The sequence below is a fragment of the Physeter macrocephalus genome, chromosome 10, assembly GCF_002837175.3.
Source record: "Physeter macrocephalus isolate SW-GA chromosome 10, ASM283717v5, whole genome shotgun sequence".
NCBI classification, from domain to species: Eukaryota; Metazoa; Chordata; class Mammalia; order Artiodactyla; family Physeteridae; genus Physeter; species Physeter macrocephalus.
The window spans coordinates 85,415,202-85,442,412 of record NC_041223.1 but is presented as its reverse complement, the minus strand read 5'-3'; the positions used below and the strand labels follow the sequence as shown (position 1 = coordinate 85,442,412).

Here is a 27,211-nt window from a genome sequence, read left to right as displayed (position 1 = left end):
TTTTTACCTTGTTACGATGAGATGCCTTTTAAACATCCAAGTTGGAAATAATGAGTAGACAATTGAATATATGAGGCTAGAGTTTAGGGGTAAGGTTGAGACTGGGTTTAAGCATTGAGGATTCATTAGCGTAGATGATATACAAAGACATAAGATGGAATGAGGTCAAAAGAGTGATTATAGGTCAAAAAAAGTGAGAACGTCCAAAGAAAGCCCTGGGTCACTCCAGTGTTTATAGAAGTCGGGGAGATGAGGAGGAACTAGCAAAGGAGACTGAGAAGGAGCAGCCAGTGAGGTAGGTGAAAAACAAGGGAAGTGTGATGTTCTGGAAACCCATTTCAAGGTAGAGTGTGTGAATGACCGAGCCCAGTGCTGCTGCTCGTACACGTGAAGGGCTGAGAGCCGGCCTTTGAGTTTTTACACCATGAAAGGAGCGGTCTTGCAGTGAATGGTGTCACTGCCCACGTGGGCCTTCAAGCCAGAAACTCTGGAAGTCTACCTGAACTTATCATCCCACCTCTAGGCGTTAAGTTCTGTAGGTTTTACTTGCTCTATATTTTTAAAATCTTTTTTCCCATTACCACTGCTTTCTTCTTAGTTTATATTCTTAACATTTCTCACCTGGATTATTGCAGTAGCATTCTTTCTTTTTTCTTTTTTCCTTCTAGTCCGGCATTTTCTTTAGTCTTTCTGCATGTTACTGCCAGAGTGATCTTTTAAACAGCCTAGTCTGAATATTTCATTCTCTTGCTTAAAATTTCTTGTATGTGTCCCTGTAGCATTCAGGATAATGTTCAAAACCCTTAATGTGGGATGTAACTTTCTCCATGAGAGGCTACTTTCTGTTTCTCTGACCTCATCTCCCACCACTCCCCTGCCCTTTGCTCTAACCATAGCAAACTGCTGTAGTTTATGGAACGTGGCATGCTGCTAGATCTCCCTGAAATGTCCTTCCTTTTCTTGTTCTACCATGGTTTTCAACTTACGTTGCTGTCAACGCTTCGGAAAGTCTTCCCTGATTTCTCCCCTTTCCATTTTCAAGGAAAATGATATATATAATACTGCAAGATCAAACATGTATAACTATGATATCCATCCATATCTAAAGGCAAACAAATTTGCTTCCTGAACAGTAATTCAGAACAGTAGAAATTTAGCAAGCAAGTTTTTTGGCAAATGCTGCAAGCAGAAGAGAGATGATGATGATTTTTAAAAATGGCAGATTTTTTTGATGCTTATTTTAGAAGCAGGTACTGTTGTATACTTATTAGTTCTGAAAAGCTGGAAACCATAGCCCAACCTCCAATTACATGGATTTGTAGTTTAATTTCTAAATTAATTAAAATGGAAGAATGATTACGTGACATTTAACAACATTTGTGCATCACTATGCTGAGTAAGTTGGCTATTGTTCTAAGCTCTCAGGTCTCACATTATATACAATTATATTTAACTTTGAAAAAGTTTTTAGAAATTATTTGTTTTTCCTTGATTTTTAAAACGATAGAATGTACTTTTTCTTCTCCCTTTAAAAAAACTGGCATGAAGTCTCAAAGCTTGATTTGTACTGGAAGAAGTGAGAGTCAAATTCAAGGATACTAAGCATATTGCTAAGGAAGAATTGACAGAACTTGGGTGCTAATTCCCAAGATGATGCCAAGATTTTGAGCTTGGATGCTTGGGACAATGGTGGTACCATTTATAGGCATCAAAAGACCACAGTTGGGTGTGAGATTATGGGGTTCAGTGAATCATCACTGATGATTTTTTTTTTTAAGTAAAGTGTTTAGTGAAGCGTAATGCCCCGCCCTCGCCCCCTGCCCCAAATTAACAAATCACATATGTCTGACTTAGTTTTGGAAAGATCACCATGGATTTGAAATAGAGAGAGATGGTGAGAGTTTCAAGTGGGAAGGAAGAAATTCAAGCAAATGAATACATCTAGGGATATAAAAATGGGACTGGAGGGTGAAAATAAGACCAGTGATGATTTAGAGAGGAGAGTATAATGTATGAAATATGATATGAGGTAGCATGAGGTTATCGTCAGAAAGTAGCACTGGAGACAAAGATAAAAGCCACTAATGTTTGAACATCAGTTACGTGACTACAAAAACAATGTTTTATATAGAAAAGACCGTGTATTTCCTTAAAATAAAAGCCCTGCTTTACTCATATTAACTGCTTATCTGTTCCTTTGATCTACCCTATTACATAGATTGGAGCATAATTAGCAAAGCCCTTTTCATCAGTTCTGTCCTAGGCAGTTTTTATAACTTGATACTTTTGTAAGAGTTTTTTAAGGGGTAAACTAAAACTGCAGGTTGGAATTTACTTTTTCGTTTGTAGAAATGCATTAAATGCCAGGTATAAAAACTTTGTGTCTGAAAATTTGTATTATAAAATTCTATTTGAGATTCTAAAAGTTAAGATGGTGCTAGAATGACATCTACCTATCATAACAAAGTTGTTGTTTTTGATCTGTATTTTAGGTGAAAACTCTGAAGATTTGGTAGTACTGTTTAAAACAGCATATTCATGAACAGTGCCAATTTTATTTTTAAAATGTAATGTCTTTTAAATTGACTTCCATATTTCTAAATTATTGTATGGTGCGTGTTATTGAGGATTAATGGGAGGCAGCAGTGCAGTCTAATGGAAAGAACAGCAACTTTGGAGCTAGACAGATATGATTATATCACTGTCATGGATTGAACTGTGTCCCAGCGAAAGATGTGCTGAAATCTTAACTCCTAGTACCTGTGAATGTGACTTTATTTGGAAATAGAGTCATTGCAGATGTAATCAAGATGAGGTTATTCGGGTGGGCTCCTATCCAGTATGACTGGTGTCCCTATAAGAAGAGACAGGCACAGAGGGAAGAAGATGTGAAGACAGGGACATAGGGAGAGTTGTGTTAACAGCAGAGACAGAGGTGGTGTGATGCAGCTGCAAACCAAGGAATGCTGGCCGCTGCCAGAAGCTAGCAGGAGGCAAGGACGGTTTCTCCCCAGAGTCTCAGAGGGAGAGTAGACCCGCCGACACCTTGAATTCAGACTTCTAGCCTCCAGAACTGTGAGAGAAGAAATTTCTCTTGTTCTAAGACATCCAGTTTGTGGTATTTTGTTTCACCAGCCCTAGGAAACTGATAATAGTCACATACTAGCTGATTGGCTTTGGGCAGTCATTTAACCTCTGAATCTCAATCTCTCTGTAAAAGATTAAAATAGTTCTGGTATGGAATAGACATTTGGGAAGTAATAGCTAGTTTTTCTATTGCTATTCTTTCTTCAAAGATAGTTTACATTTGTATATCACCTAATTCATTCATTTATCATTTCCACCTGTGAGCATGAGACTTACTGATTGAGTTAGGAGTAAACATCTTTTCTGTGGCTCCCACTCAGATTCTTTAACCTACAGAAACATGCAGCACATTTCATGTGACCCATAGAATTTTATTAGGATATAAAGGATTGAGCATGTTCTATAGCTATCAGTTTAGAACTAAGCTTTTGATTTTTTAAAAGCTAATCTTCAAAAATAAAAGTGAGTGAATTAAAAAAAAATTCAACTCTTAACTTTTAACAGGCTCTAAATAATTTAAGTATGTGTCGACTGAAGAAAAACCCATAACCTAAAAGCTGGGAGTTAAGTTTTGTTTGGGGATCTTACTGAGGACTACAGTCCAGGACACAGCCTCTCAGCTCTGAGAAACTGCTCCGGAGAGGTAAGGGAAGAGTCAGGATGTGCAGGAGTCTTTGCTGGACTAATCACAAAGAACAGGCATCCAAAGTTAATGATTTTAGTGCTTTTCTGTGTATGGGAAGATGCAAGAGTCTGGGCTCACTGAAATTATACCTTACATGTGCATCTTAACTATCTCGGGCCAGTATCTAAAACACAGAATGCTTCCTGTTTGTTTTCCATCCTGAATCTTCCCTCAGGGCGCACCGTTGGTGGGCAGCTGCTGGTGGCTAATGGCTTGACCCTTGTAGAGCTGGGATGGGGGCCACATTCCCTGTCCACATGTGTATGTTTATTTCTTTCCTCCACCCCCTTTATCTGATGAGCTATTTTTTTCTTTTTAAATTAATTAATTAGTTAATTAATTAATTTTTGGCTGTGTTGGGTCTTTGTTTCTGTGCGAGGGCTTTCTCTAGTTGCAGCGAGCGGGGGCCGCTCTTCATCGCCGTGCGCGGGCCTCTCCCGTTGCGGAGCACAGGCTCCAGACACGCAGTCTCGGTAGCTGTGGCTCACGGGCGGAGTTGCTCCACGGCACGTGGGATCTTCCCAGACCAGGGCTCGAACCCGTGTCCCCTGCATTGGCAGGCAGATTCTCAACCACTGCGCCACCAGGGAAGCCGTGATGAGCATTTTTGAAGGGAATTTTTCTTATTGATGTATTACCAATTTAATAAAAAAGAAGCATTTTAAATACTTTTTAAAATGTACGGTACTCCACAACATCCTGCTGTCTTTTCGTGCCTCTTTTACTTTTCCTCTCACTCTCTCAGTCAATCAATGCCCACCTTCTTTCCTACTCAGGCCTGGGTTATACAAATTACCTTGTCTACAGTCATAGTAATCTCTGTGGAAAATTCAGCGCTGTCCCTCATGTTTGAGCTTTGAGTAGGAAGCAGCGTAACTTGCATTACTTCCTCTGAGGCAAGAACATGGACCATGGCTCAGCCTTTACAGCCTTTTCTTTTTGCCGAAGATCTCTGAGTAACAAAGCAGGGAAGTTGGCTGCTGTTGTGCCACGCCAGTGGCATCAGTGTGACTCATAAAACTAAAGAATCTGCTCTAGGCACCTAGGGCAAGCTTACCGTCTTGACCTTCCTATCCCCTAGCTCCTCGGCCTTGCCTGACGGTAACTGAATGAGCTTCCTTGTTGCTGCTAAGGTTACTGCACCTGGTGTGTGCCGCAGTGTTGGTGGAGGGTGCTATCTCCTGAAGCTTCTGATACCGTCATTTCTAAGAATTCTAGAACAGCACGGGGATGGCCTTTTCCACAGCTCTATCCCCATTTTGTCACATGGACTGCAAAGCCACACTGCTCTAGCTTCTAGTGGCTCGTCACAAAAGCTACCCCTGTAGCTTTGACTCTGCAATCCAGTTCCACTTTCCTGGTTTCTGAGACCTAGATTTTCCTTATTACTGGTTGCCAACTGTTTTATAAACGGACACTGTAGAAAAATTAGATACCCTAACTGGAGAACCCCTGATTGATTATCAGATCTTTAACTCAGAACTTTGTCCTAAATTCATGTAACTTGGGTTGGTTCCTGTGCTAAGCCCTCAATTAGAGATTGTCCCTCTTGGTACTGGCTCCCTGTAGATAACATCCACTTGTCAGCCCTCATGGAGAAATTTGCTAGATGCTGGATTAGGTATGTGTTTCCATAGTACCCGTACTTCTTTTACCAAAACACCCATTCCATCTTAGTGACCGTGTTCTGTATTAGACAGTGAGCTCCATGTGGTTAGGTATTGGGTTGAGTCCCTCTTGCCTGGAACACACAGACATTCAAGTAAATATTAAGTTAATAAGTGATTCTTTCCTGACAGGGTGTTCAGGAAGAAATGAAAGTCTCGTTATCTTAGACTTTTTAAAAAATCTGTTGTTATATCAATACGAGTGTTTGATTATGTTAGCCTCTTCTGTCTCCATTTCCTTATTTCCTTTTTTTAATTTTAATTTTTATTTTTTTGGCTGCGTTGGGTCTTCGTTGCTGCACACGAGCTTTCTGTAGTTGCGGCGAGCAGGGGCTGCCTGCTCTCCGTTGTGTTGCGTGGGCTTCTCATCGCGGTGGCTTCTCTTGTTGCGATGCCCGGGCTCTAGGCGCGCGAGCTTCAGTAGTTGTGACTCGCGGGTTCAGTTGCTCCGCGGCACGTGGAGTCTTCCCAGATCAGGGATCGAACCCATGTCCAGGCGGATTTTAACCACTGAGCCACCAGGGTAGTCCCATTTCCTTATTTCCTGCAGGACATTTTTAACACTCAGGATTGTTTAGCTTTCAGAGGCTTTGTTGTCAGCAATATTAACCAACTCTGGGTGGCTTACAGGGGAAAGGGATTTATTGGAGGAGATTGGGTAACTCTCACACAAAATAGGTAGGAGGTCTAGAGGATCAGCTTTGGAGACAGGAGGGAAGGAAGGGATGTTTGGAAGCAGAAACGGTGGCTCAGATGCCACAGCTGCTGTTGAGTTCCCTGTTAGACTTCTGCCGCGGCTGCTGATCTCATCACACCCACTCCTCTCGGCTTTGTATGGAGATTCAGTTCTCCAGTCTCCATCAGGATTGACCCTCTGTGTGCTTCTGTCCTGGCTCCTGGGGTTAGGGAGAGGAGGGACTCATTTATTCCCTTGGCTTCTGAAGTGGAAGTTGGAGCCCGGCCTGCCTCCGAAACTCCCCACCAGGAGAATTCCCCAGGGCGTGGAAGTGTGTTTGGGAGCTGGGCACCCAAGTTAACAACGACAGTAAGTCACAGTTGTCCCCCAGATTTTCTTCATTCTTACAATCTGCAGGCTCTGAGTTTGTATATCAGAAACGATGGGTATGTTCATTGTGCAAGAGGACATCGGATGGTGGAGAGAACAGAGATTTTGGAGAAAGGCAGAGCTGGGTTCACATTCTTGCTGGGTGGTCTTGGGAAAATTACTAAACCTCCCTAAATGTCAGTTTCCTAGGTTAAAATAAGGAAAATAAAAATTAACTTTTCAGGACTCCATTTTAATGAGATGGTGTGTGTTAAGTGCTTATAATGTCTGACACTTAGTATATACATTCAGTAAACAGTGGCCAGTAAAACAAAGCATGTAGTTACGGCGTTGTCTTGTTTCCTTCCAACATGAAAACTCTCTCCACAAATCCAAAGTGTTTATGCTCGTCATCCTTAAATGTACCTGTGCTCTCTACCTTCGTGCTTCTCCATATGTCGCCTTTTTCTATCGTTTTTTTCCTTTTAATGGCTCAGTTCAAATCCTCTTTTCTTCTCAGTGAGAAAGTGCTAGTCCATCTAGTACTTACTGCCCTCTTTGCCGTTCAGTTTAGCACTTAATGTTTATAGTCATTTTCTTTGTGTTTATGCACTATCTTTGATAGTCTTCTGGAGGGCCAAGGGGACTGACTGTGGTGGTGAAGAAGCAGTTTAGTAGAAGGAACATTGGACTTGGAGTAAAAAAATCCTTGCTTCTAGCGTAGCACCAGCTACTGCTGTTCGTGTATCCTTGGGCAAGTTTCTGAATGTTCTCTTTATGTAAACTGAGGATAATACTATAGGATTTCGGTGAGGATCAGATGAAATATGTGTGGAATAGAAAGGACTGTGTAAACTGTATCGACTAAGTATAAGATATGATTACTTTTGTATCTTCATGTCATGCCTTGCACATAGTAAGGCTTAAAACGTTAATGACAAGTTTTTTACTTTCAGAATTTCCTGGAATCAAAAGACATGCAATTTTCTGTACATTTAAAAAAGTATAATTAAAAGATTGTGATGAAAATGTTATAGCTATTCTCTGAAGTATAATTTAACGTTCAGCAATAATTCTTGGTTTCAAAAAATGTTCAGTTTTAATATACTGTAGTATAATTTATTAGATTTCACATTCCATCGTATTATTTTTGTTCAGTTAAATAAAGAATATATATCTTTGCTTAATCACAGCTGATGATCTGTCTTTCCTCCTTTGCCCTAGAAAATAATTTGAAAGAGAGTGGTTTAAGAGGTTTCTGTTCAAAGGCAAACAATATGGTAATAGGCCCAGCTGACAACTTTTTTTTTTAATCCTTAAATTTGACTTAGAAGAGAGAGAAGATGTGCAGAGATTATTAAATTTTAAAAAAATCGAAAAAAATTTAATATATTTTAACATAGATTTTTAAATATAGTTGATTTTTCTAAATGTTCTCATGTTTTCTTTCATCTTGTCAAAATCATAAAAGTTGGCTTTTAAGTGCGATATTGTGCATGAACAAGCCCTGGGTGGAAAACTGTGGCCCCGCAGGTTTTGTGAAAAATTATATATGCTTTATCTCTCTTCATTTAAGAGACCTGTTTTTTTAGCTTGTTTTAATTACGTGCCTAGCTTCTCTTAGATATTTGCAGTGAATGAAAATTTTCTCTAAACAAAGTTTCATTAGTAAGTAAGCTTTGATGGAGGACATTTCAATAGGTTATATCGGAATTTGACAAAACCAAGTTTTATTAAGCAGTTTTGTAGTTTTTGAAAAGCAATTAGATGTAATTTTTAAAAATTATTTTTAAAAAAATTTTATTGGCGTATGGTTGATTGACAATGTTTTGTTAGTTTCAGGTGTACAGCAAAGTGATTCAGTTACGCATATACATATATTCATTCTTTTTCAGATTCTTTACCCATATAGGTTATTACAGAATATTGAATAGAGTTCCCTGTGCTACCCAGCAGCTCCTTGTTGGTTATCTATCTTATATATGATAGTATGTGTATGTTAATCCCAAGCTCCTAATTTATCCCCCCCACCCCGTTTCCCCTTTGGTAACCATAAGTTTGTTTTTGAAATCTGTGAGTCTGTTTCTGTTTCATAAATAAGATCATTTTTTATCATTTTTAAAATTAGATTCCACATATGAGTGATATCATGATATTTGTCTTTCTCTGTCTCACTTACTTAGTTTGATAATCTCTAGGTCCATACATGTTGCTGCAAATGGCATTCTTTTGTTCTTTTTTTATGGCTGAGTAATGCTGCATTGTATATATGTACCACATCTTTTTAAGATTTATTTATTTATTATTTATTTATTTTTGGCTGTGTTGGGTCTTAGTTGTGGCACGTGGGATCTTCGCTGAGGCATGCAGGATCTTTTGTGGAGGTGTGTGGCCTTCTCTCTAGTTGTGGCGTGTGGGTTTTCTCCTCTCTAGTTGTGGCGCGCAGTCTCCAGGGTGTGTGGGCTCTGTAGTGGTGCGTGGGTTCCAGAGCGCTTGGGCTCTGTAGTTTTGCGGCATGTTGGGCTCTAGTTGAGGCGTGTGAGCTCGGTAGTTGTGGCACGCAGGCTTAGTTGCCCCGCTGCATGTGGGATCTTAGTTCCCTGACCAGGGATCAAACCCGCGTCGCCTGCATTGTAAGGTGGATTCTTTACCACTGGACCACCAGGGAAGTCCCTATGTACCACATCTTCTTTATCCATTCCTCTGTCGATGGCCATTTAGGTTGCTTCCATGTCTTGGCTGTTGTAAATAGTGCTGCAGTGAACATTGGGGTGCATGTATTTTTTCGAATTATGGTTTTCTCTGGATAGATGCCCAGGAGTGGGATTGCTGGATAATGTGGTAGTTCTATTTTTAGTTTTTTCAGGAACCTCCATACTGTTCTCCATAGCAAGAATAGGTACAATTGTAAATCGTACCAATTTACATTGCCACCAACAATGTAGGAGGGTTCCGTAGATGTTGGAATTTGATGCTCTATTTTCTATATACATATTTTAACCTTTTTTTTAAATTATGAAAAGAAATTGAATATCTGTATATAAAGTTTAAATGTTCAGCTTCAGAAATAAAGATTAGTTGGCTTTTTTTTTTTACTTTATTAAAGACAATTAATTAGGGTTGCTAATGATAAAATTCTTATTTATCAAGAGAGTGATAAGACAAGTCATAGTCTGGGAGAAAAAATTGTTAAAAAGCATGTCTGATAAAGGACTGTTACCAAAATGTACAAAGAACTCTTAATAGTCAATAAAAGAAAATGGAAAACCCTATTAAAAATGGGCAAAAGACCTGAACAGATACCTCAGCTGACAATATCTTAGTCAGCTTAGGGTGCTATAACAAAATGTAGACTAGGTGGCTTAAACAACGGGTACTCATTTCTCACAGTCCTTGAGGCGGGGATGTCCAAGATCGTGGTGCTGATAGGTTCAGTTCTTGGTGAGGACCCTGTTTCTGGCTTGCAGATGGCCACCTTCTTGCTGTGTCCTTACCATGGCATAGAGAGAAGGAGCTCTGATTTCTTTTCCTCTTCTTATTAAGGATACTAATCCCATCATGGGGGCCCCACCCTCCTGACCGCATCTAAACCTAATGACCTTCCAAAGGCCTACCACCAAACGCTATCATACTGGGGATTAGGGCTTCAGCATAGCATTTGGACGGAGAGGAGACACAGACATTCAGTTCATACACTCTGCCCCTGGCTCCGCAAATTCATGTCCTTCTCACATGCAAAATACTTTCCTTCCATCATCAGCTCCAAAAGTCTCAACTGGTTCCAGTGTCGACTCTAAAGTCTAAACTGTCTTCTCAATATCATTTTAACCAGATATGGGTGAGACTCAAGGTATGACTCATCCTGAGGCAAAATTTCTCTCCAGCTGTGGACGTGTGGAACCAGATGTGCTTCCAAAATTCCATAGAGGGACAGACATAGTATAGACACTCAAATTTGAAAGGGGAAAAAATGAAAAGAAAGGGGTGATGAGTTCCAAGCAAGTCTCCAAAACCTAGCAAGACAAATATCATCAGATCTTAAGGCTTGAGAATAATACTCTTTGGTCTAACACTCTGCCTTCAGGACACACTGGGGTAGAAGTCCTGCCCCGAGGCTCCGGATTGCTGCCATCTGGTCTGTTGAACTCCTCCCCCAGTATGAACAGAGGATGTAGCCCTGATGGTCTCGAAATCATTTTGGGGATCATTCTTCTCATCTTGGAGAATCAGTAGCACATTCTGTAGCCGAATGGCTGTATGGGCCAGTCCTGTAGGGTCTAAGCAAGTCCCTCAGCTTTCCTTCATTTTGTCCCTTCTCTTTCCCCTTCCGTTCACACTGGCAGTGTTTCTGCTGGAATGGCTGATTAGGTCCGTGGTTCAAACCCACACTAATCTCTTTATCGAATGATTGTTCAGCTACACCGTAGTATTCTCTTCAGAACAAGTTTTCTCATTTTTTGTAGTATGGATAGGTTTGAGAATTTTCCAAATCATAAGTTTTGGTCCCTTTTTGCTTAACATTATTCCTTATTCCATTTGTTTCTCTCTCTTCCATTTTACTATAAGAAGTCAGGTGGAACCAAGACACTCTTTGAACACTGTGCTTGGAAATCTACCTAAATATCCAGTTTTATCCCTCACAAGTTCTACATTCCACAAAACACTAGAGCACACTTTAGCCAAATTCACTGCCACTTTATGACAAGGATCACCTTTTTTTCCATTGTCCAATAATGTTCCTCATTTCTGAGTAAGACCTCACCAGGATGGCCTTTTACCATCTATATTTCTACTAATATTCCGATCACATTTATTTATTAATTCTCTAAGGAGATGGAAGCTTTCTTTCTAACTCTCCTCATTTCTCTCTGAGATGTCACCAGAATCACCTTTTTCTTTTCTTTTTTTTTTTTTTTGTGGTACGTGGGCCTCTCACTGTTGTGGGCTCTCCCGTTGTGGAGCACAGGCTCCGGACATGCAGGCTCAGCGGCCATGGCTCACGGGCCCAGCCGCTCCGCGGCATGTGGGATCCTCCCGGACCGGGGCACGAACCCACGTCCCCTGCATCGGCAGGCGGGCTCTCAACCACTGCGCCACCAGGGAAGCCCCAGAATCACCTTTAATGTTTATATTTCTAGCATGCATCTCATATCTCCAGCCTCTAACTGTTTCCCAGTTCCAAAGCCACTTCTTTTTGAATATTTGTTAAAGTAGCACCCCACTTTTCAGTACCAAAACCTGTCAATTTGGGCTGCTATAAAAAAATAATAATATAGACTAGATGGCTTAAAAAACAGACATTTATTTCTCACAGTCTTAGAGGCTGGGAAGTCTAGATCAGGGTGCTGGCAGATTCAGTTCCTTCAGATTCTTCACCCTGAAAAGGGTGAAGAGCCTTTTCCTGACTTGTATTGATAGATGGCTCCTTCTCACTTTGTCCTCACGTAGCTGAGAGAGAGAGAGAGAGCATGAGCGCGAGTGCGCTCTGGTCTTTCTTCTTCATCTGAGGAGGGTACTAGTCGTGTCACGGAGGCCCTACCTTCATGACCTCATCTAAACCTAATCCAGGGCCTTCCCTGGTGGCACAGTGGTTAAGAATCCGCCTGCCGATGCAGGGGACACGGGTTCGATCCCTGGTCCGGGAGGATCCCACGTGCCGCGGAGCGACTGAGCCTGTGCGCCACAACTACTGAGCCTGTGCTCTGGAGCCCTCGAGCCACAACTACTGGGCCCGCATGCTACAACTATGGAAGCCCTCATACTCTGGAGCCCGCACGCCGCAACTCCTGAGCCCATGCGTCGTAACTACTGAAGCCCGTGTGCTCTAGAGCCCGCATGCTGCAACTACTGAAGCCTGCATGCCTAGAGCCCGTGCTCCACAACAAGAGAAGCCACTGCAATGAGTAGCCCGCACACCTCAACTAAGAGTAGCCCCTGCTCGCCACAACTACAGAAAGCCCGCGCGAAGCAACAAAGACCCAACGCGGTGAAAAATATAAATAAAATTTAAAAGATAAATAAACAACCCCGATCCAATGTCCCCACCTCCAAATTAATCACATTGGGAATTAGGGCTTCAACATAGGAATTTTGGGGGGACATAAACCTTTAGTCCATAGTACACAGATGGCAAGTAAACGAGTGAACGAGGCTTGACGTTATCATTAGGGAATTGCAAATTAAAACAATAGTGAGATGCCACTACACACCTGTTAGTGGAAACCCAAAGCATCAACAGCACCGCTGTGGGTGAGGGTGTGGAGCAGCCGGAGCTCAGTTATTACCGGTGGGCGTGCAAAGTGGTGCAGCCACCTTGGGAGACGGTTTGGCGGTCTCTTACAAAACTAAACACTCTCTTACCACGTAGTCCAGCATTTCTGCTCCTCGTTATTTACATAAATGGGCTGAAAACTTAGGTCCACGCAAGAACCTGCACGTGGATGTTTATCGGTTTTACTTGTACTTGCCAAAACTTGGAAACAACCAAGATATCCTTCAGCAGGTGAATGGATATATAATCTGTGGTGGACCAAGAAAATGGAATAATCTTTAATGCTAAAAAGAAATGTGCTGTCAAGCCATGAAAAGACAGTGAGGAACCTTAAATGCATATTCCTAAGTGAAAGAGGTAAATCCGAAAAGGCTACATACTTTATGATTCCAATTATGTGACATTCTGGAAAAGGCAGAACTCTGGAGACAGTAAAAAGATCCATGGTTGTCAGGGCTTAGGGATAAGGGAGGAATGAATAGACAGAGCACAGAGGATTTTTTAGGCAGTGCAACTATTCTGTGTGATACTGTGATGGTGTATATATGTCATTATACCCTTGTCAAAACCCATGGAATGTACAACACCAAGAGTGAATCTTAAGGTAAACCACTGCCGTTGGGTGATAATGATGTGTCATTGTAGGGTCGTCATTGGTAGCAAATGTATTACTCTGGTGAGGGATATTGGTAATCAAGGAGATTGTGTATGTGTAGGTCCAGGGAGTATATGGGAACTCTGTAGTTTGCACTCAATTTTGCTGTGAACCTCAAACCACTCTAAAAAATAAAATCTATTTTAAAAAATTTGTATAATGGAAAAAGTTTTCTCATTTTAGCTATCAGGTCAGGTCTTCTGACAACAGCTGGTGTACTGCCATTCCGTTCTGACACTGACCACCTGAGTTAGTGTCAGACTCCACAGGTGTAAGGGCATGGTCCCCACCAATATGCTTCAGTACCACTCAGACACCAGCTGCGAGTCAGGGCCCCAGGCTACCCATACTTCTGGCCAACTAGCTACAAATCCGGGAGTTCCCAAGCCCCCCTCCCCTAGACTGCCCTCACTTCAGATGCCAGTTGCAAGTTCAGAGGTCTCCAGGCCACTTGCGTTTCCGACCAACTGCCTATAAATATGGGAGGTTACTGTAACTTCTCTCAGGTTCCATAATTTGCTGGAATGACTCAGAACTCAGGGAAGTGCTAGACTTACAATTATAGTTTTATCATAAATCCTATAAACTAGGACCAGCTAAATGAAGAGACACATTTGCCAAGGTCTGGGAGAGTCTTGAATATAGAGCTTCTTGCCCTCTCCCTGTAGAATCAGGGCACATTGATGGGTTAACCAACCCGGGAGCTCCCCTGTGGTGGCCAGAGTTTTTATTGGAATTCCATGACGAAGGCATGATTGATTAAACATTGGCCACATGATTGAACTAAATTTCCAGCCTTCTCCCTCTTTCCAGAGTTTGGGCTGGTCCAGAGTCCCTAATCACATCTAGTCTTTCTGGTGACCAGCCCTCACCTGAGCCATCTCCTTAGCATAAACTCTAGGGTGACTCAAGGGGCTCATCAAAAACAAATACACTCTTATCACCAGGGGAGTTTTAAGGGATTTAGAGGCTCCCTGCCAGGAACCCAGGAGAAAGATAAGACAGATTCTTAATTATCCAACACCAGGTTTTAAAAAAATGGTAGCCCTTGAGAAACCTGGTAGTTTTTTGTTTATGTGTTTGTTTTTTTAATTTGAAAATGTGCCATGGAAAGCTGAGATGATGGAAAAGTTGTTTAGACTTTATAGTTATTTAAATCTTTATACATCATGCAGTTTGAATTTTATATTTATGATTTTATGCATAAATGTATTTCTTTTGGTTAAAAGGAGAGATGAGCCAGTAGGATGACATAGGACCCTTTCCAGTTTTTACACCTCACACTGTCAAAATAAACAGATGACCTTATAAAAAGTTTTTTTCTGGGCTGTTATTGCTCCATCAGACTCATTGTTCCCTCTGATAGCAAATTATTTCAGAGTGTATCCACTTTCTCCACGGAAGTGTGCTTAGTTATATTTTTCTCTTGCAGATTGATTATACCGGAACAGACCCTTCCAGTCCCTGCAATAAATGTTTGTCTCCGAATGTGACGCCTTGTATTTGTACCATTAACTTCACACTGGAACAGTCATTTGAGGTCTGTATTCCCAAGTAATGTTTTAGAAAAGCCATGCTTTAAAAAATACTGATATTATATTAAATTTTTTTTTTTACTAGTTATTTTCTTCTTGTTGATATGTTGCTTTAATTTATTGGGAATCTATATACTTTTGAGGAAGATTGTTTTGTTTTGCTATTGGATTATGCTGTCTGATAATTAAATACATTAATTTAATAGTTTATTGTAGCTAGTAGTTTAAATTAAATTTAAAACCTATTCTTTTTCTGGAAAATTTTATAACTGTACAAAAATTTATTTTGTATCAAGTTTCTATCTACATCTACATGTATTCAAAAAATTATTGCTCAGTTTTGCCTACTTTTAATACTATAAGTTTTACTTTGGAAAATAAATACTAATTCACCCATTATTTAATTGCATTATTTTTTCATCAGATATGATACTTCAACATAAATGCAAACACTCAGTAAAACCTTATTGACAAGCAGTTAGAATACCATCCGTGTGTGTGAGTGTGTGTGTGTGTGTGTGTGTGTGTGGTCTGTGTGTCTTTTGCAGTCACACTTATCTGGCATTCTTCTTGGAAACTGAGCAGACGCTAAAGGACACAAAGATTCAGAAATAGGCACGACAAGACCCGTTCGTGTTCTCCTTTACCTGAAAACTGAGCTTTAAAAAATTATTGTTTTATTCTTCAGGGAGCAAAACTGCTTTAATACATGCCAACTTTTTAGATTTTTGTAGCTATGCTTTAGGTTTTCTTAAAGGTCGTGATGACTTTTGAGGTCCCTAGTAGATGGTTGCCATCTAGTGGTTATGGATGCTGTTGCCCTGAGATAGTGGACTGTAACGCTCCCTTTTTAAAAAATATGAAAATAAATTAGGGAGAAGACAGGAATTTAATTATTTTATTTTGTTTTGGCAGAAATAACATACAACTTTAAAACATCATAAAAATTTGATTTTTTAATGTGATGGACAGACTATAAAGATGCATTAAGTTCTGCTTTTGTCAGAACAGGCAGAATTAAAGACATGGAAGAGACTTGTAATGATTTAGAAGCGCCACTAGTTTCTTCCCGCATACAAAAACACTTAGCATTTCAGAACTTTTCTTCTGCGAAGGTGATCATCCTCAGATTCATTCTTTTGTGGGCTCTGTGTTCCTTTACAGGCCCAAACTGAATTAGACTAAAGCCTGTTCAGAGAACAAAAAACCAACCAACCAAATAAATAAATGAAAGATTTCTATGTAAGTGCTTTCTTTATGTGGAATGGGAAAGTTTGCATATTTTGACATTTGAAAATCCAGCTTTAAATAAGTGATTGTGTATATGAAAACAGCAAATCAAATAAAGCAAAGTGTTATTGAATTCCTTTTTTTTTTTGTGAATTCCTTTTAATTGAGTATAAGGTTATAGACAATGGAGGTAGCAACCAGAAAGGAGAAAATAGCTGATGTTTTTGCCACCTCTAAAAATCTTAGTCATTCAAGATGACTTCATAACATCTTCTAAATAGTTACAATGTATGTAGGTTACCCTTATTTCCCAGGTTATTTCCAAGTTGACTCCACTGAATACATTAAAGTACCTTTCTTGATTATTATAAAATGACTCATTATCTTAGATACTTTACTAATTATTAATTTGTTCATTACTAATATTATATAGTATCCTACTGAGAAATTTACTATGTTCCAATTAAAGTTCAGAATTTATTTTGGGCAGTAAATGAAAGCTTGAAAGTATTATTCCTTTGAAAAGTTGATGCTAATTGGATGAAGACCAATCTGAATTAGAGAAAATTTAAAGTTGAAAGTAGGGACTTCCCTGGCGGTCCAGTGGTTAAGGCTTTGCCTCTCAGTGTAGGGGGTGCAGGTTTGATCCCTGGTCCGGGAACTAAGATCCCACATGCCTCATGGCCAAAAAACCAAAACATAAAACAATATTGTAAAGCAATATTGTAACAAATTCAGTAAAGACTTTAAAAATGATCCACATCAAAAATAAAATCTTTTAAAAAATAAACAAATAAAACTGAAAGTAGATCAGACTAGGCTAATAGATTCCTTGAGAGCTTTTTTGTTTGTTTTAATGTAAATAGACGTCTTTGAGGTCTTTCAGAGTATTTTCAAAGTTGACTCTTGGATTTTTGACCTTATTTGATTGATTCTTTAACATTATTTGATTTGGTTTGATTGTTTAACCTTATTTACAATTTGTACCATTTTAGATTGCTAAGTACTGGTAGAATTCACCCCAGTAACTGTTTTAAGTTATCACAAATTCTAAACTAGTGCAAATTACATAGCTTTTATGTATGCATGAAACAACTTCATACTTAATAGTTTTATATGAACATTTTTTCCCTTTCTGTTTCTCTAGGGCAACGTGTTTATGTATTATGGACTGTCTAATTTCTATCAAAACCATCGTCGTTATGTGAAATCTCGAGATGATAGTCAACTAAATGGAGATCCTAGTGCTTTACTTGTAAGTAAAGTGATGGAACATGAAACTACGGTGTCTAAGAACTAAGAACATGTGGTAATTGTTCAATTAGAAATGTTAAATTTAATAATGTTAGATGAAATTAAAGTGTTGTTTGACATTTTTAGTTTGTTTAGTGAAGGTTTTTAGTTAAAAATTTTTCCCCTGGAATTTGCACAGATTAATGATTTCTTGCAGCCAGAGGACACATTACAACCTGCTTGTTTCTGGTAGTATCATTGGGATTTTTGCTTTGTTAATCTGTTTGTAATGGAATTTTGATGAGTCTAGCATTCTGGGAATGTAATTTGTTCTGTTTGAGTTTACTCATTATTATTACACTGGGTAGGAATATGTAAATAAGCTACTTTTAATTTCTGAGATTGTGTTTTAGAATTGAACATGTGTGTTCTTTGCTTTTTACCTTGTGGGAAGCCCGAGTAGTAAAGTCCAAAGGGTGTGGGTTACTGAAAAACTGTCTGAGGAGCTTTTTGAAAATACAGATTCCAGGATTCTCCTAAGTCTCATATGTCTGTGTCTACAGGGGTGGAGCTCTAAAATACCTATTTTTAACAAGCTTCCCTTCTGATGCTCAGCCTGGTTTGGGAATCTGTGGACTAGAGGATCTTAGTTTCCTGACTGTTGTTCAGCTTCTCATAGTAGTGGTTGGTGCCCAAGTATTTTCTATTATTGCTGCCAATGCAGCAAACCTTTAGCGATTCAAGTATCTCTTAGAAACAGTGACACTCTTAGAATGCAATTTAGGACCATACTGGGACCAGAATGGTCCTGGTAAACGTAAAGTTACTCTAGTTACTCTACTCCTTCCTGGTTTTATTGCTATTTCCTGATGTTTGGGATCTTAAGAAATAATAAGTCTATTTAAAGATTCTGGTTAGGTCTGCAATATCTTGTAGTCTGTGTGGGATTTATGTTGTGGGATCCAACTTTAAGGACTCAAGTCCAGAGAAGGTGAAGTTCTGTGAGACACACCAAGTTGATGAGACACACCAGGAATTTGTTGATTGGGATCATAGATTGGGTGTGTTGAAAGACCTAGAAGTGGTGGTTGATTTACAGTTCTTTTATATAGATACACACTCTCTTCACTGAGGGCAAAAGAAGCTGAGATTCTTTTCTTCCAAACCTCAAGCAGAGCTTTTAGACTAAACCTAAGGATTGATGAATTTTTTCTGTAAAGGGCCAATAGTAAACATTTTCAGCTTTGCAGGTTATATAGGCTATTGCAGCTACTCACCTCTGCCATTTTAGAATGAATACAGCCATGGAGAATACTTAAGTGAATGGGTAGCTGTGTTCCAATAAAACTTTATTTACAGAAACAGGTGCTGGGCTGGATTTGGCCTGCAGGCTGTCGTTTATTGATCCCTGGACTAGACCAAAATATATGACTTTAAGACCAGGTGGCTTTCAAAAATTTTAAAGATGTTAAGAACAGACAGATTGAAGTTCAAGTAACTTAACATTGTATGTAAGGCCCTTCACAATCTGATGTCAACCTACCACTTCAGCCTCATTGATTTTATATTCTATCCTTAATGTACCTTTGGCCTGGCTGCCCTGAGCCATATATGCTGTCCCTAACCATGCCTGGTGATGCAGGTAATCTTCCCATTTGGGCATTTCCCTTTCATTTGTCTAGAATGTGGTTTTTACTCTTTCCCTGGAGGTCCTCTCACCTCAGACCTGCTGTTTACTTTAGTGTCTTTGGATGCAAAGTAACATCTTTACATATTTACTTCATTCATACCCTGTTCCAAGTCACTTCTCACTTTACTTAACGAACTGTTTCCCCATATCATCTACTCTTGCTCTTCCTTTCCAGGCCATTTTCTACATAGCTGCTAGAGTGAGCTTTTAAAAAAAGTAAATACCACTTCCCTGCTTAAAATCTTTCAGTGGTTTGTTTACTCAGGATGATCTGAGCTATGCATGACTCTCCAGTCTCATCATATGTCATTTTTTTTATTGCCATACTCTAACTACATTCCCTGTTTACCTTCTCAGAAGTATCAAGTTCTTTCTAAATGGTGGGTACTGTTCTCTCTGCTTAAAGCTCTCTTCTGCCTGCTCTTCATGGGGCTGTCTCCTACTTTCTTTAGGTCTTAACTTTCATGATACTACCTCCAGAGACAGTCTTCCCTTATCTTCTGTCCTCCCAACTCCACTGCAAGCTCATGAGTAGGGAGCATGACTTTCTTTAATCACCATATACCAAGTGCCTCTCCAGTACCTAGCACATGAAAGGCATTGAATAAATTACATGTGGAATGAATATAGACACCTTTATCATGGCTCTTATTTCATATTATAGTTGGTTGTATTTGAGTCTGTTTCCTGTATTACATTGTGAGCTGCTGAAAAGCAGGGACTTTTTTTTCATTTTTCCATTTCTAGCACCTTACATGGTATGTGGTACATGTTAGGTACTCTTTATTAAATGGCTTTCCTAAGCCAGTTACTGCAAAGTACCTAGCATTGCTTAGTTCAGTACCTGATGCATAGGTAGTAAATATTTTCCTCTTTTTAAAAAAACGTCTTCAGTAATTTAGTAGTTAGAATATGGTTCTTCGGGACACTAGTCCACCATCTTTTCTGTCTGCTGGTTTTCCAAATAAAGTTGCTATTCCTTGCCCCCCTCCGCTCCAAAATGGTTTAGTGGTTAGAATATATTTGCCCCATTGAGAGTTTATTTACCTTATTTTTTCGAAATCAGTTTTCATCAAAACATTCAAATAGTAATAAGCCAGTTATACATTGTCTATCTTCATGGTCTTAGAATGCTAACTTTATGAATGTAGATGTCTTAGGGACCAAAAAGCTGAGAAGTCAAATATTAAAGAGACTTTATGAGATTCCCTGCCAGAATGTAGGTACAAGTCAAGGTTGGTTATAATGGAATAGCCTTAAGAGGCCTAACTAGGTTCTAGTTAATTTCAAATCGAGACTATCTTGGTTTGTTTATGTGTTGTGAGATATGGCTTAATGTGGCCTTGGAGTCGCAGAACAACTCAGATGTATACCTAATATCAGACTTGGTAGAATCTCTGGATTAATCCTACAGCTTCCACATTTCCTTGAGCTCTTCAATAGGGACTAAGTCAAAACCAAATCTGGAGGACAGGTGAAGTGCTGTTTGCCTTGCCAACGTTTTTGTTTTCTTTATACCTGGCTGCACAATTTAGAGAAGATTGGCACATTCTAGGAATCTGTACCAGACTTTTCCTCCCTCCCTCCCTTCCTTCCACGTGGGATTTAACCCCAAACTACAAAATTTGAAATTATCTACTTGAACATGTTAATTTTATAAGTGAAGTGCAGATAAATCAAGGGACTTGCGCAAAGTCACATAGTACACAGCTGGACTAGAAGCTCAGGTCTCTTTTTTTTCTTTTTAATATTTATTTATTTGGCTGTGCTGGGTCTTAGTTGCAGCATGTGGGAGCCGTGTGTGGGATCTTCGTTGCAGCATGCAGGATCTTTGTTTTTTTTCGTTGCGACATGCGGGATCATTTTTAGTTGCGGCGTGCGGGCTCTTAGTTGCGGCATGCAGGAGGGATCTAGTTCCGTGACCAGGGATCAGACCCGGACCCCCTGCATTGGGAGCCCAGAGTCTTAACCACTGTACCACCAGGGAAGTCCCGAAGCTCTAATCTTCTTACTTCCAGTTTAAGATTCCTTTCATTCTGTTACAGCTGGATTGACAATAGACAGCTTTTTAGTTTTTCTTGTGAAGAAAACAGTTTGTAGTTATGATTTCTGTGTTGATATGAAAATTTTTAAAAATGTCAGTTTGGGGGCTTCCCTGGTGGCACAGTGGTTGGGAGTCCGCTTGCCAACGCAGGGGACACAGGTTTACACCCTAGTCTGGGAAGATCCCACATGACGTGGAGCAGCTAAGCCTGTGTGCCACAACTACTGAGCTTGTGCGCCTAGAGCCCGTGTTCCACAACATGAGAAGCCACCACAATAAGAAGCCTGTGCACCGCAATGAAGAGTAGCCCCCGCTCGCTGCAACGAGAGAAAGCCCGTGCACAGCAACAAAGACCCAACGCAGCCAAAAATAAAATAAACAAAATAAATAAATTTATAAAAAGAAAAAAAAGTCAATTTGACATATACCTATATGACAATATATGCAAAGAAAGGCTATAATGCAGTAATGTTAAGGAATATATTTTGAGTAATTAAATATGGTATTATTTATAGTCTGTTTATAATATAGACATTTTATATGCATTGCAAGTGAGAAATATGTAGGGATTGAATTTTTAATCAGTAATTAGGACTAACTCATAGTTCTCCCAGAGGCCTCGGTAATAACTTCTCTCTTCTTTCCTTCTAAATATCAGAATCCCAGTAAGGAATGTGAGCCTTATCGAAGAAATGAAGACAAACCAATTGCTCCTTGTGGAGCTATTGCCAACAGCATGTTTAATGGTATGAGACAGAGATAAATAAAGATTTTATATCTGTATCTATATATTATACTGTAGTTAGAAATATTTGTATAATCTTTCAGAAACATGAATGAAATTGAGAAATTCAACAGCTTTAAGATAAATATGTGAATTAGTTATTTAGTGGGGTATTATAATGCTTTATGACTTTCTTTTGTGAATTCTTATATTTTAAGAATGAATTTCTGTCTCTGGGAAGAAAGAAGCAGGGACATTCTGCTAACTTACTATTTCATACATGATAAAATAAATGCCAGGCTACCTTTACCAACAACTTTGAATATTTATACCATTAAAAAGGGGCTACAGTTGATCATTTAGAGCAGCACTGTCTGATATGAATGTAACGTGAACCATAAATGTGAGATGTGTATAATTTTAAGCTTTCTGGTAGTCACATTAAAAACAATAAAAAAGAAACAAGTGAAATTAACTTTAATTATATTTTATTAAACTCAATATGCCCCACATATTATCATTTCAGCAGGTAAGTGATATTCAGTATATAAAAGTTATTAGTGAGATATTTTATATACTAATTTTTATATTAAATCTTCGATGTCTGATGTACATTATATCCTTACAAAACATTGTCATTTGGACCAGCTGTAATTTCAGGGGCTCTGTAGCCATATAGCTAGTGATTACCAGATTGGACAGTGCAGAGAGAGAAATTGATAAGCCAGAAGCTATTTAGCAGTGCTTTTTTTTTTTTTTTTTTTTTTTTTTAAAGAATAGAAAGAGAGGCAGATTTACCTTGCAAATTGTTTTATTTGGGTTAATATTAAAACATTTGACCATATCACATATCAGCTAGCCATGTAGGAAAATGACCTGGAACTATTGAGGGAAGGCAAGTTCATCTAGGATTATAAAGTTACCAAAGTTAATTCACATGTAAATAATCAAGAGCAAATGCTCATCACGTGCCTCCTTTGTTACAACCACTTTGGGGAGCAAGTACCAGATCCTCATTTCTCATGGAATAAAGCCGGTACTATGGATTTTCAGTAGATGTTTAGCAGTATCTTCCTTTTCTTGTGTTTAGATACACTAGATTTGTTTCTGGTTGGCAATGAATCTGATCCTACACCTATTCATTTGGAAAGGAAAGGTATTGCTTGGTGGACAGATAAAAATGTGAAATTCAGAAATCCCCCTGGAGCAGACATTCCCCTAGAAGAACGATTCAAAGGTAAAATATTACTAATAGCCCTTAAAACATAAGCTAGGCGTTTTAATGAAGTACCTAACATTTTGTCTTTAGAATCTTAAAAAAGTTTATGCTTTTTAAAAAACAACTTTTCTTAACTTGATGTCAAGTTAGGTAAAATATGTAGTATCTTCTAATGTACTGAAATTCTAAAGGAAACGTAGTATACTTTTTTTGTTTTTTTTTTTGCGGTCCGCGGGCCTTCCACCGCTGTGGCCTCTCCCACTGCGGAGCACAGGCTCCGGACGCGCAGGCCCAGCGGCCATGGCTCACGGGCCCAGCCGCTCCGCGGCATGTGGGATCTTCCCGGACCGGGGCACGAACCCGCGCCCCCTGCATCGGCAGGCGGACTCTCAACCACTAAGCCACCAGGGAAGCTCTAGGAAACGTAGTATACTTTTAATCTTGAATTTTTCTGGTATTTCCTTGTTAGCGTTTCAGCCATAATCTTTTAAAATTGTGACAAAGTTTATTTTAAACAAGTATTTATTTGTTTATTTATTTTAATTATTAATAGTTATAAGTCCAAATTTCTTTTTGTTTCTATGCCTCCCTCATTTCACAGTGTAATGTTTCTTACCATTATATATCTTTGTATTACGTCATTTGCTTTTTGGAATATACTCAATAGCCTACTTTTAGTATTCTCTTAATTGAGATATCAATCAAATCTTTGTAATTATTTGTTAAGTTTTTATGTGAAGAATTGGTTTCTCTTTCGATTTTAAGACTTCCTTAGAATATGAATCTATTTCTACTTTTGAACATAAGGGAAATATTCATATTGTGTATCTTTGTTTTATTAGAGTGTGAATTTTCAGTGAAACTCAATAGAACTGAATGTCTTGTCTCCCCACCCCACACGGATCTCTCCTTTTTAAGGCACAACAAAGCCAGTAAACTGGGTTAAACCAGTATACAGGCTGGATCCTGACGAAGATAATAGTGGGTTCATAAATGAGGATTTTATTGTTTGGATGCGTACTGCAGCATTACCTACTTTTCGTAAGTTGTATCGTCTTATAGAGAGGAAAACTGATTTACATCCGACATTACCAGCAGGACGATACTATTTGAATATCACATACAGTATCCTTTTTTGGCCATGTGCACAGATTCAAAGAATTTGAAAGGAGTGTAGTCCAACCTTGTCTCAGTTATGTGGCATGCTACTTTGTGTTTTAGTTTTGCTCTCTGCATTTTTATGAGTATGTGTGTATGTATGAGAAAGTCTCTTTTAACTTGTTTCTTCCAGAAATGCCTTTAATTTTAAAATACTTTGTACTAGAGTTCAAGCATCTTATTTGGTAAAATTATTTAAAATGTAGGTGCTAGATTTGTTAATAAGGTAGATATTTTTACAAGAGAGATTGTAATTCAGCTTAATGCAAAGGCTAGTACTCACTTAGTAAATCTAAGTGTTGGTGGTACTGGGCTGTTTTAATCTATATTTTTTTAGATAATAAAAATCAGCAAATTTGTTAGTTCATATCAACATAATTATTTATAATTGTTGCTCTGTTTACAGTATCAAAACATTTTTATCATTAGCTGTATTGTTCCACCTTAATAATTTAGGCATACTTTTCAGTGCTGATAAATATCATTAATTTCATCCTGACTATATATGTCAATGTTATACTAAGTACTTTCCATGTATTATTTTATTTATTTCAAGCATTGTGAGGCAGGTATCATCTCCATGTTATAGACAAGAATTTAGGAACATAGAGCATTTAAGTAACTTAACTGAGATAACACAGGCGATAGAAGAATCAGGGTTCATAATCAAGCTGTTGACTTTACCATCAACCATCACTGTAGGCTGCATCCCTAGCTGGTTCACTCAAGTAGTCAGACCAGTCCATATTGGCCTGGATGCAAAGTCTTTCCTAAGCCAGAAATATTGGGCACTAACTTTTATTCTCAACAAAATCCTTACATCTTTTCATTTCTAGCCCATTGCTTGTATATATCATGAATGAAAAATTTTCAAATATTAGCGTGTGTGCTATGATCTTACATTTTTGATTTTTTATAACCCAAATTAGCTATAAGTATATAGTTTTAGCTTTATAATGGATTAATAAATGGTTAATAGACCTAATTTCAAAATAAAGATCTATTTGTAGCCTTAGTCTTTTGATTTTGCACCTCAGTAGACAACTGAACATGACCTGATAGTGACAGACTGAAAGTGACCAAGTGTTTGAAACTAGGCCTACATAGCAGAAATTTTAGACAGACAGACCCAGTTTAGGTGCTGGTAGAAAGAACATTATCTTGAGGCTATGGCCAAAGTAGAGGGCAACCTGTAGCCTACAGCGCAATAAAGGGAAGTCTTTGGAGCACTCAGGAATTCTTAGTTGACAGATAATTTGCACCAAGAGAACTTTTAGGAGGAATGCAGACTATTTTGAAAATCGGTAAGACAGGAATTTGACCTGCAGAACATTAAGGGTTAATTATCAAAATTGGGTATAAGGTGGGAACTAGGTATTAGAATCAAGGCAGAAGCCAACTTTTTAGGGTTGCGATATAGAGAGACTAGCATGGGTGATTTGAAACCACATCCCATAGAGTGTTGGGTTAGTTAGAGCTCTTAAAATAATTCCTGGCTCAGGTTGGGATTGATTTAAGAACTAGTAGAGCTGAGCCTGCCATTGGAGTCACAGCCGGCCTGGGGAGCTACGGAAGCTGGAGATGGGAACTAACACTTGATTCAAAAGATGCTTTTGAAAAAGTTGTAAACCTTTTGCATAGGGACTTAGTTCTGTCTTCTTCTCTTCCCTAATTCTTGCCAAAATCCTAGAACTGGTCCATGTAGGTAGCTCATCCAACATGTTGGTGTCCCATTTCTCAAATGTGTTTAAGGATCCACCCTTCAATTCCACTCTGTTTTAGTCATCGATCCTGTGTCACACCGTGAGTTTCACCATTGCTCCAAATCAGCAATGTAAAACTTCATTGTCATGCTTTTCAACCTTGTGCTGAGTCCTCCCATGCTCTCATAACTACACTCTTGCTACATGTGCTCTTTGAGCTCATAGAGATCCCTAATCTCTGCATTCTTCCTTTTTCTCCTGGTCTGTCGAGCTCTTTTTCCTCTATGGGTTTCATTGCTATTTATCTGAAATATATTTTTACATTACAGACCTTTTACCCCTCCTGTGTAATGAGAACATAAATATCTAAGAAATGAGAAATTATATAACCCTTAACTTTAGTTGTTTTTGCTTGTTAACTATATTGGCTTTTATTTCTTAATTTTTTAATTTTTCCTGTGTATTTATTTATTTTCTTATTAGTCATCCATTTTAGGCACATCAGTGTATATATGTCAATTCCAATCTCCCAATACATCACACCACTCCCACCACCCCCGCTGCTTTCCCCCCTTGGTGTCTGTATGTTTGTTCTCTGCATCTGTGTCTCTATTTCTGCTCTGCAAAGGGGTTCATCTGTACCATTTTCTAGGTTCCACATATATACGTTAATATACGATATTTGTTTTTCTCTTTCTGACTTACTTCACTCTGTATGATACTCTGTAGATCCATCCACGTCACTACAAATGACCCAATTTCGTTCCTTTTCATGGCTGAGTAATATTCCATTGTATATATGTACCACATCTCCTTTATCCATTCATCTGTCGATGGGCATTTAGGTTGCTTCCATGACCTGGCTATTGTAAATAGTGCTGCAGTGAACATTGGGGTGCATGTGTCTTTTTATTTATTTATTTATTTATTTATTTACTTACTTATTTATTTTAACATCTTTATTGGAGTATAATTGCTTTACAATGGTGTGTTAGTTTCTGCTTTATAACAAAGTGAATCAGTTATACATATACATATGTTCCCATATCTATTCCCTCTTGCATCTCCCTCCCTCCCACCCTCCCTATCCCACCCCTCTAGGTGGTCACAAAGCACCGAGCTGATCTCCCTGTGCTATACGGCTGCTTCCCACTAGCTATCTATTTTACGTTTGGTAGTGATATATGTCCATGCCACTCTCTCACTTTGTCACAGCTTACCCTTCCCCCTCCCCATATCCTCAAGTCCATTCTCTAGTAGGTCTG

General features: G+C 38.9%; 1 protein-coding gene across 1 annotated transcript in view; it reads left to right on the top strand.

Annotated features, from left to right (window-relative positions):
- The window catches only part of TMEM30A (transmembrane protein 30A), a 41,561-nt gene that overhangs the window by 8,586 nt on the left and 5,764 nt on the right, over positions 1-27,211 (top strand). Inside the window, exons 2-6 of the mRNA XM_007103324.4 lie at positions 14,843-14,950; positions 17,323-17,430; positions 21,801-21,888; positions 22,957-23,103; positions 24,004-24,210. Of these exons, the coding sequence (XP_007103386.1) occupies positions 14,843-14,950; positions 17,323-17,430; positions 21,801-21,888; positions 22,957-23,103; positions 24,004-24,210 (658 nt within the window). The remainder of the gene's footprint in view (positions 1-14,842; positions 14,951-17,322; positions 17,431-21,800; positions 21,889-22,956; positions 23,104-24,003; positions 24,211-27,211) is intronic.